Raw genomic sequence first — 11,506 nt, 5'->3', positions numbered from 1 at the left:
ACCAGGATGGTCTCGATCTCTTGACCTCGTGATCCACCCGCCTCGGCCTCCCAAAGTGCTGGGATTACAGGCTTGAGCCACCGCGCCCGGCTTAATTAATCTTAAGAGCTTCTGCACAGCAAAAAAAAAACTCAGTTAAACCCAAAAAAAAAAAAAAAAAGAAAAGAAAAAGAAAAAAGAGAAAAACAAAAAACAAAACCAAGAAACTCATTAGAGTGAACCAGCAACCAAAAGAAGGAACAAATTTTTGCAACCTACCCATCTGAAAAAGGGCTAATATCCAGCATCTACAAAGAACTTATACAAATTTACAAGAAAAAACAACCCCATCAAAAAGTGGGCAAAGGATATGAACAGACATTTTTCTTTTTTTTTTTCTCATTTTCTTTTTTACTTTTCTTTCTTTCCTTTTTTCCTGTATATACTGTGTCCAGTTTCAGCTGTAGAACAGACACTTTTCAAAAGAAGACATTTATGCTGCCAACAAACATATGAAAAAAAGCTCATCATCACTGGTCATTAGAGAAATGCAAATCAAAACCACATTGAGATACTATCTCACGCCAGTGAGAATGGTGATCATTAAAAAATCAGGAGACAACAGAAGCTGGAGAGGATGTGGAGAAATAGGAACACTTTTACACTGTTGGTGGGAGTGTAAATTAGTTCAAACATTGTGGAAGACAGTGTGGCGATTCCTCAAGGATCTAGAAATAGAAATACCATTTGACCCAGCAATCTCATTATTGGATATATACCCAAAGGATTATAAATCGTTCTACTATAAAGATATATGCAAATGTATGTTCATTGTGGCACTGCTTACAATTGCAAAGACTTGGAGCCAACCCAAATGCCCATCAATGATAGGCTGGATAAAGAAAATGCGGCACATATAAACCATGGAACAATATGCAGCCATAAAATAGGATGAGTTCATGTCCTTTGCAGGGACATGGATGAAGCTGGAAACCATCATTCTCAGCAAACGGACACAAGAACAGAAAACCAAACACCTCATGTTCTCACTCATAAGTGGGTGTTGAACAGTGAGAACAGATGGACACAGGGAGGGGAACATCACACACCCGGGCCTGTTGGGGACCAGTGGGGGTAAGGGAGAGATAGCAGGGGGTGGGGGAATTGGGGAGGGATAACATTAGGAGAAATACCTAAAGTAGATGATGAGGGGTTGGGGGATGGATGCGGCAAACCACCATGGCATGTGTCTACCTATGTAACAATCCTGCAGGATCTGCACATGTACCCCAGAACTTAAAATATAATTTTAAAAAAAATTAAGAAAAAAATATTTCCTTATGTTTTCCTTTTGGAGTGGTTATCTCTTTCTCATAAATTTATAAAGCATTTTTACTTATCAAGAATATTAACTCTTTGCTTACTAATAATTTTGCTTATGTATGTTTGACATAGTATGTACTTTTTTGGGGTGAAATTTTTTTTTTTGAGACAGAGTCTCAATCTGTCACCCAGGCTGGAGTGCAGTGGTACAATCTCAGCTCACTACAATCTCTGCCTCCTGGGTTCAAGTGATTCTCCTGCCTCAGCCTCCCCAATAACTGGGATTACAGGCATGTGCCACTACACCCAGCTAGTTTTTATATTTTTAGTAAGATGGGGTTTCGCCCTGTTGGCCTGGCTGGTCTTGAACTCCTGACCTCAGGTGATCCTCTCACCTCAGCCTCCCAAAGTGCTAGGATTACAGGTGTGAGCCACTGCGCCTGGCCTTGGGTAAAATTTTTAAAAACTATGCCCCTTAAAGAAATTCTAAATGTAAAGCTCAAGCAAGTAAAAGGACTGCTATTTAATGAAAAGAAAAATACTGACTATAAATCTAAATGACCTTACCCAAAATTTATGAAAGTCCCTAGAGACCTTAGGGCTTTCTTTTTTATGATTTTGCACAATTTTTAATGTAATAAAAAAGGGAATGTTAAAAATGTTATTCAAACTCCTTGTCCTCCTTTTAAGGGAATAGTTTAAGCTGTCTTTGACATTCTCTATATTAAAAGGCATTAGGAAGAGAGTTATGTTTTTAAATTGGTATTATTTTAGTTTTAAAATAGATTTTAATTAATTAATTAATTAATTTTTGAGATGGAGTTTTGGTCTTGCTGCCCAGGCTGGAGTGCAATGGTGAGATCTCGGGTCACCGCAGCCTCTGCCTCCTGATTCAAGTGATTCTCCTGCCTCCACCTCCCAAGTAGCTGGGATTACAGGCATGTGCCACCAAGCCCAGCTAATTTTGTATTTTTAGTAGAGACGGTGTTTCCCCATGTTGGTCAGGCTGGTCTCAAACTCCCAATTTCAGGTGATCCACCCGCCTTGGCACCCAAAGTGCTGGCATTACAGGTGTGAGCCACCACGACTGGCTAGATTTTATTTTTTAAATTTAAGTTAGTTTGGAACTCCACCCTGACATTCCATCATGCTTCTTGCCATTTTACAAAATAGTGTCACCACTTTCCTTTGTGTGCTTAATCTTTTCCTTCAACTAATTTCTTAGCTTTTATGAAACTGCTTATTATTTTTATTTTATTCTTGCATAGGAGACGGATCAAATAGAGTAATACCTAATTATATCACCATGAGATGGCAGAACGGAATGTCAGATCTGTAGACTTTTGACAGGAAAGTGAGTATATGTGTGTTCTGGAGACCTCTTACTTCATCTTGTGGTGATATCATATAATTATATCAATTACTCTTGCATTCCTAATAGTTATATGTGTTCTCACAACTCATTACATTGTTAGGCATTGCTCTAGTTATTGGTACATTTGCATTAGTTATTTGGTTATTAGTAATAAATATGATAACATTAAGACTTGCGTGTAGTTAAAAATGGAAATACTATTGCTTTGGTATTTTGTCCTTTCACTTAAAAGTTTGAAGTACTTCATTAGCATTATTTTTTTTATTAACTCTCTTGAGATGTGAACAAAGCAAGCAGATTGTAAGGTGTATCTCCTGGCTAACCTAAGCTATGTAGCTAAATCACACAGCACGTTCATGAATGGATCCTGCCTAAAACATGAGAAACTTGAACTAGATGTTTCTCTTGTAACTAGAACAAAGCATTATCACATAACTAGTTGAGTGGCTGAGCTAGGGTTTGAACTCCACTAGTCTGGCTTCAGTGCCCAAACTCTTCATCGTAACCAGATTGTTCTTTAACAGCATGAAATAGAACACAGAACCCCTGACTTTCAAACTCAGCTACAATGATTCTTAAGTATTATAAATCAAGATTGGATTCTTGTGGTTAAGACTGCATTTTTTTTTTGTATGATAAGCATCCTCTGCAATAATGGAGGGTCTAATGGAGTAGTTGAAAATTGTAATAAAATATCACATATTTTATTATGTGATAAATGACTTACAATATATGGTAAATCTTTTGGGAAGAAATTATGATTGGGAAACAATATCATCTATGTGTTTGTTTTCCTAGTATTAGGTAAGGTAAAATACAAATGAAACTGAGCATTTTATTTAGAATCTGCTTAGAAATTTTGCATTAGTTTATTTAGGGTTATTATTGACAACTGAAGATTCTGAACTACTCAGAAATCATGGTATTCTCATCTTAAAAAGGCTTGAAGGAAATATCCCACAAGGTTAATTAGTAGGAATCACTTCTGACTTTACACTCTGTGCCAGTTTTCTGAGTTCTTTATAATAAGCCTGTTTTTTTCCTTGCAAATTAAGAAATAGTTTGGTTAATAGAATGGTTTCTAACAATATACTGCTCATATTAGCTTCAATAATTTCTAGAAACCAGAATGTGCTGCTATTGTTTTGTTTTTTTCCAGAGTATTTAAAGTCTACAAAATTGAGTAGACTTAAAATACACCTTTCACAGTGTATTTTAAGTTTCATTAGACTTTTATTGTAACACAAACATTATCACAGTACTGTAATGCTTAATTTTAACGTTTTGTGGTTTCCAGTTGAATGCCTTTAAGTATAATCTAAGGTGAGGCTTATTTTAATGAGCCAATGAATAGACTTTAAGGGAAAGGGTCTGTGAGGGCCAAAATTTAGTTAACTGCTGCTCTAGAGACAGCTTATTTGTTAGAAACCTGAGTTGAATCCTGGCCCCTCTCACTAAGTTACAGTCCTTTATCTACAAAATTACACTTACCTCATAGTGTCCCGAAGAATAAATACACAGCGTGTAACACAGTGCCTAGTGTACAGTAAGCACTTAGTAAACATAAGCTATTATTAGGGCTAAGCACTGGACAAATTATGTCCAGGTATTGCAAGGTATTTTCTACAGTAAGCTGTGAACATAATTTTAAATCTTCATGGGAATTAATCTACTTTTTTCTGCCCTGGGAAAATTTAATAACTTTTAGATAACAACGTTCACAAAAATTTATCTCCCACCAAGAGAAGCTGTCTTTTATGCTCTTTAAGTCAGTTTTATTACAGGTAAATATGTACCAGCTTTTTCCTCTACTTGTATTGAGACCTGCCTCCAATAGTCAGACATTCCTAATAAGCACTGTGGAAATAGCAAATAACATTGGTGTCTGCCCATCACTGAAGGCAAAAAGTTGGTTTATCCAGGCCTCAGGGAAGGCAGGTAACTTCTCAGACCACCAGATTATGTTGATCTTCAGCCTGCTTTCTTGTTGTTCTACATTTTAATAAACAATACATGTTTGATTATTTTATTTTATTTTTTTGAGGCAGAGTCTCACTCTGTCACCCAGGCTGGAACATAGTGGCAAGATCTCGGCTCACTGCAACCTCCACCTCCCAGGTTTAAGTGATTCCCGTGCCTCAGCCTATGGAGTAAGTGGGATGCACACCACCATGCTCGGCTAATTTTTCATTTTTGTAGAGATGGGGTTTCGCCAGGTTGGCCAGGCTGGTCTCAAACTCCTGACCTCAATCGATCTGCCCGCCTCGGCCTCCCAGAGTGCTGGGATTACAGGCATGAGCCGCCGTGCCTGGCCTATTTTATTATGTTAAAGATTACAGTATAGGTTTCTAGAAAGCCTGGATGGAAGTTTTCATATTCTAGGTAGTATTTAGCTATTGAATAAAAATTTATTTTCAAGACCTTAAAGTTTGTGATTACATACAATTTTTGACTTGGTGTATGAATATATTGAAATGAACTTGATACCATTATATTCACTGTAAAGCATATGGGCAGTTTCCTAGAACCAGTCTCTAATGACTGTCCTGAAGCTTTTCATACTTTTCATATTTTTCCATTTCAACTATCTTATTTCCTTATTTATTTTAATTTTTTTGAGACAGAGTCTTGGTCTGTCACCCAGGCTGGAGGGCAGTGGTGCAATCTTGCCTCACTGCAACCTCTGCCTTGCTTCAAGCAATTCTCCTGCCTCAGCCTCCTCAGTAGCTGAGATTACAGGTGCACACTACCATGCCCGGCTAATTTTTGTACTTTTAGTAGAGACAGGTGTCATGATGTTGGCCAGGCTGGTCTTGAACTGCCTGCCTCAGACTCCCAAAAGAGTGAAAACTGATAGAAGGTAGAATGTAACTAGAAATCCTCCTAGCCATCATCCAAGGAGTGGAACTATATACTAGCTCTGTTTTTTAAAACTTTACGCAATCAATTCAGGATGATTATTGTATTATCTTTGGGGAATCCTTAATCCTGAACAAAGCTTCATTGTTAGTACTACTGTGTTAAAAGTTCTATTGAGTGAAACAGAGGATATAGTCTACTTTAAAGGCCAAGGGAAGGCATCAAAATATATAATTGCTTTGTCAAAAACTCCCACCTTTAGAAACTCCTGGGGGGGGGTGCAGTGGCTCATGCCTGTAACCCAACACTTTCATAGGTTTCATAGGCCGAGGGGGAGGAACACTTGAGGTCAAGCGTTCAAGACCAGCCTGAAGTACACAAGTTTTTTTTCTCCACTTGATAAAAGAAAGGCATTGTCCGACCTATCCCAAATACTGCTGTAGATGCATGCAAGCTGTCATGGGCGACACATAGGTGAAATCTTCATAATTTGTTGAGCTATCATAAACCCGCAAGACTTGCTAAATTTCTATTCTTTATAAATAGTTCTTTATGGGTAAAGCTTTGTATATTGTGGCTAGTGTACAGTGTATTATTCAATGAGGGAATTAGAACACATTTTTATCAAATCATATAAAATATGCATTACAATTAGTATGAGTCCTCATCTTCTAAAATCTTCAAAATTTTTAACTTTATTTACAAAACATATTATTTTAAAAATAGCTGCTAAATTAGTAGACCAAAACATTCTGTTTCATTAGATTTATTTTAAAAGTTGAATCATGATTTTTCTCAAGACATGCATTTCCAGGAAATCTGTGGCCAAGATTGTCGAGCTGTTTACCCAGTCCATTTCTAGAATGCTAGGCTGCATTCCTGTCCTCCTGCTCTTTCAGATTTGCCAATATAATCGGTTCTGGTTATTGGAAAGCAGATGAAGTAAGGGGCTCCACTTCTAGACCTGGCCACATGCTCTCTTCATGCTCATTCTTTTCTTCTTCAGCTATACAGAAGCCATATGCTGAAAACAACAGAGCCCTGAGAAGTGTCCTTGAATCACCACCTAGTCCTTTTGGGGACTCTATATTAAAGCAAGAAATAGCTTTTAATTACATTAAGCTCCAAGATTGTGTACTTTATCTCTTACAGTAGCTAATATTATCCTAAGTGATAATAATGCATTTACTACTTATGTTTAATAATCACTAAAACATGTATATATATTTTTGTTGTCTCAATCAATTCTGTATTAATATTTGTAGTAACTCAAGAAGAAAAAATTTTATCAGCCAGAACCACTTAGAGTAAAATAAATACAAGTTTAAATTATGTACTTATTTTTGTTGTAATACATGCATACATATATATATATATATATATATATGGTAGTCAATAATAATTTCAAACATAAAAGCATTATGATAAAAATCTGAAAAAAATGGGATAGGAATACAAGCTCAAGGAGAAAAAGGAAAGATGTAAGCTTTCTAAATGTTAAAAAATAACTTTTTCATATACTTTTAAAAATAGATCCACATGTTATATTTGGATTTCATTGGATTCACTTAAAATGAAATTTATAATATGCTGGAAATTATGACCTTGGCAACTATTTAAAATGATGAAAAATTTAGATGTCAACTTAAAGCTTCCTGAGAGATACCTAGTTTATGAAAATTGTTTTGGGGGGTTTTCAAACAAAAACGTGTAAATGCACTGACAAGAGGGGGAAAGTGCATGCTTTGGAATAAGTAGCTCTGTATCCAGACTATGTTTTTACTGTAGGACTGGGCAAGCTAGGTTAACTCATTGGTCCTTATTCTGCTTCAATAAATTAAATGAAAATACATGTGAAGTGCTACCTGGCACTAACCCGTCTTGCTATTAAAAATCTTAAGTACTTCTAGGAAGGAAAAATTAGTCACTCAGGTGAAAATTAATTCATCAGAGCCCATATTTCTGAGAGTAGATAAAAAAATTAGGCACAGAGGGGAAATAACTTATTTGGGAGAGAAAGGATAATTTTAGAACATGTAGTTGAGCCAAGAGAAGAAGCTCTGTTACCTGGCAAATGATACTGGAAGGGACCCTATTTTGGAGGACACTTGGAAAGGCTGGCGAGGTTGTACATAAAGGAAAAGTGAGAAGAAAGCATACATTTGCTTTAACTTGCCTTGGTTCTAACTACCATGCAATGAAAATAACTCTCATATTTCAAAGGCACTCAAAAGATTGCTTTTAAGTGGGTGTAATTATTTTATATGTACACTAACTTGCAGCACATGCTTCATGAACCTCTTCCTTGTGTTCCATGTGACTCCTATTTTAAGTAGATCCAAAGTGGTACCAGAGTTAACCAGGTCAACTACCACCTGTGCTTGTTTCCTTTAATTCTTTTAAATTCCTGGGAGAAATCAAGACATTAAGTTAGCAATTTCTTTATCTAATACCTCTGATTACAGTGTGTACCTATTGAAACAGCGGATGAACGCTAGCAGGCATGGCTGGAGCAGAAGATAGGGAAGGCTGTGGAACTGCAGAAGTTCATGCATGCTAAATAGGGCGGATGCAGTTAAAATAATACCTGGCGTTGCCTGACCTTTCTATTCCTTCATTAGCCACCTTAAAATTCAGATTTGTTGTTAGAGTTCTTATATTTAGGAAGGGATCAGAGAAAGTCACAAGAGAACCATGTTTTGAAAAACAGTAGCCAATGTTGGTAGGAGTATAAATTGGTACAAAACCTTAAAAATTTAGCGATGTCTTTCAAAATTTTAAGTACATTTGCCATTTGGAGCTAGCAATTCCATTTCTAGGAATTTACCCTGCAAATATATCTTTGCACCTGTGTGCCAAGATGTAAATACTCATATAGTCATTACTTTAAATAGCACAAAATTATAAACAACTTGAGTATTTGTCAATAAGAGTGATTATTTTTTTTTTCTTTGAGACAGAGTCTCACTCTGTCGCCCAGGCTGGAGTGCAATGGCACAATCTCAGCTCACTACAACCTCCGCCTCCCGGGTTCAAGTGATTCTCCTCCCTTAGCCTCCCAAGTAGCTGGGATTACAAGCACCCGCCACCACCACCACACCCAGCTAATTTTGTATTTTTAGTAGAGATGGGGTTTCATCATGTTGGCCAGGCTGGTCTCGAACTCCTGACCTCAGGTGATCCTCCTGCCTCAGCCTCCAGAAGTGCTGGGATTACAGATGTGAGCCACTGTGCCCTGCCAAGAGTGGTTAATTTTAATTGTATAGTCATATAATGGAATTCCATGAAATATGACAGCTCGACAACTGATAAGAAAGAATGGAATATTCCTGGCCAGGCGAGGTGGCTCACGAATGTAATCCCAGCACTTTGGGAGCATTTTGTGATCCGAGGCGGGCGGATCACAAGGTCAAGAGATTGAGACCATCCTGGCCAACATGGTGAAACCCCCGTCTCTATTAAAAATATGAAAGGAAGGAAAAAAAAAGAAAGAATGGAATATTCCTTAAGGAGCAATCTGTAAGATATACTAACTAAAAAGAGCAAGGCACACAGCATTTTGTCTAGAATTCTACTTTTTGGTTAAAAAATACACAAATATGTTTATACTGTATACAAAGAATATCCTTACAAAGATAAATAACAAAGCCATAATAATGGCTGCCTGTGGAAAGAGTTATATGAGAGAGAGAATTTTTATCCCATCACCTTTTGAATTTTGTATTATATGCATATTTAAAAAAAAAATTTTTTTTTAGAAAGTTCCTAAACTTTGCAAGGCTGAGAAACTAATATGTATTGCTGTTTACTGGTCTTAACAGCTCAAATGCCATATAGAAGACATTGTTTGGTGCAAAAGTATTTGGTTTTGTTACAAAGATAAATAGTGCATTATCTATGTGCATCCCTTCTGGACTTGTGGGTGTTGGGATTTTAAGCAGGAGGTAATAAATTATGCCCCCTTTGTTCCCTTTCAGTGTGCTGCAACAAATCAGATATACCCAGGAGTCAGACAAGGAGCAAAATAGCCATCGCTACCACTAATGCTGGATTTGACAACTGGGTTTAATACCTAGGCCTTTGCTCAGATAATTAAACTTGCCATCCAGAGACAGCTGGACAAATGCAGGCCTCTCCTTAGAGGCAGCCAGCTTAACACTTAGAAGAGGAAGAAGAGATGAGGGGAAATCAGTCAGTTCCACAGGGAGTTACACCCAATAAGAGAAAGGGAGAGGAGCTGAGCAGGGCAGCTCGGTTCCTCTGCCAGTTTCATCAATCCCTCACATGTGGGGAAGAGTTGGGAGCAGCGGGGATGAGGGAAGAAATACTTTTTCCAATACAAACGCCTGACGGGTTTTAAATTTCTATTCTGTGCACTCTGGCAGGAACACTGGGAGGAGGACAGACTGGTTTCTCCTGAAAGCAGCCAGCACTGCTGCCTTCCAGGGCTCTCCTGCTGCCGATCACCTGTGCCAGCTGATCCCTCACATTTCTCTTGCATCATCTGTCGCCTCTGCTGACACTGGTTTGATTACTGCCCCTTGCATGCCTTGCACAGCTTCCTACCTTTTGTACTCAAAACAGTAATGATCCCCTTTTCTCCCCAGTTGGCTCTTCAGGTCCAGATCAAGCTCTAGCTCTGGCAGTTCCAGCAACAGCAGCTTCATGCTCCTCTAAGCCTTTTCAGAACTTGTTTCCTGACTCCTCCTTTGGCCCCAGCACGTGCTGCTTATCTTGTTACATTTCTCTTTATGGCTCTAGGCTCTACTTTCTTTGCTTTTCAGTCCTAAAGTAATCAATTAAGCTTAACTTTTTACAAAAGAGACCCCATGGCTGCAGTTATACAATATATACCTGGATAACAAAGATAAATTTTGACTCATTTTAACTCCCAAATATTGCATGGAAGACAATGTGTAGTAGACAGACTAAGATATCCTTTCCTAGGCTGAGGAACTTAATGTGCAATGAGGGAAATTTAATCTCTCTCCCTGCCCGCATCTCCTGTTTCCCAGGATACTATGGCAATTGTTTGTTCATAGATGCCTCAGAAGCTCTTGGAGGCGGCTGAGAATTAAGTTGCTTATTAATTCATTTAGTCTTGACCTACATATGGTTGAATAATCACAGGGCCATCTGTCCTCCTTAATTAACATGCAGAGATGAAGAGATTTCTTTCTACCTTCTGTGGATTGTGTGTGAATCCTGTCAAGAGGGCCCCAAAACGACTGCTGCCAGAGTCCTGCCAATTGCTTATAAGTGAAACCAACAGCTAATGGGGAGGGCTTTTGTTGTTTTTGCTTATTTTGTTTTTTTTAAAAAGCCCTCCTGTTGTGACTAGCCCTTGCTATTTCACCAGCCGAAGGCAATCTCATAAATGAATCAGCAATAGTATATTTCCTTTCAGGTTTGGAAGATAGAATGAGAGGCTTTCCCAGATGCCTGTGAGTTTCATCTCTCTCAGGCTTCCAGGCTTCTCACAAGGTCCTCACCCTTGGCTGTGTGAAATAGACGGATTTAAACAGTGTATTTTAGAGCACCACTTCTTCTTGGTTGTTGACATGAAGTGCGATGGGTTAAGAAGCTGTCAACTAAAACGAGACAAACTCTTACTGATGAACCTTGGAGTATCTGTGAACTTTTATGACCAGAAAATTCCACTTAACAGTTATCAAAGACCTGACAAGATGCTTGATAGCTCTTGGGATGGATGATCAATAGTTGCCTGAACAATAATAGCTTCTGTGTTAGAGTGCTTCACAGTACACTAAAACCTGTTCACATACTTTATGTCACTTGAGCCTCAATATATCTCTGTGAGGTAGGCAGAGCAGGTAGTATAATCCCCATTTTACAGATCAATGAAAATAAAAGCATGAGTAAACAGAGGCTTAGAGAGCTAAGAGAATTGTTAAGGCCCACTGCTATTAAGTGTAGAGTCAGGACTAGAATTTTGATGCTGGTCCCTTT

The 11,506-nt window shown here is 38.0% G+C and overlaps 1 protein-coding gene across 2 annotated transcripts in view; it reads left to right on the top strand.

The window, feature by feature from the left end:
• Window positions 1-10,432, top strand: part of LARP1B (La ribonucleoprotein 1B) — a 159,364-nt gene extending 148,932 nt beyond the window's left edge. The window contains exon 18 of one of the 2 annotated variants that reach the window (XM_032292307.1): window positions 9,922-10,432. In XM_032292307.1, the coding sequence (XP_032148198.1) occupies window positions 9,922-10,056 (135 nt within the window). In that variant the 3' untranslated portion in view covers window positions 10,057-10,432. Of the gene's footprint in view, window positions 1-2,570; window positions 4,712-9,921 lie in introns of those variants that run through there. The other variant, XM_032292309.1, reaches the window with a different exon arrangement.
• Window positions 10,433-11,506: the final 1,074 nt, after the last annotated feature.

Source organism: Sapajus apella, unplaced genomic scaffold, assembly GCF_009761245.1.
Source record: "Sapajus apella isolate SASKATOON/1434 unplaced genomic scaffold, GSC_monkey_1.0 scaffold27, whole genome shotgun sequence".
Classification (NCBI taxonomy): Eukaryota; Metazoa; Chordata; class Mammalia; order Primates; family Cebidae; genus Sapajus; species Sapajus apella.
Note: the sequence above shows the minus strand (reverse complement) of the source record. Positions and strands in the feature narration are given on the sequence as shown.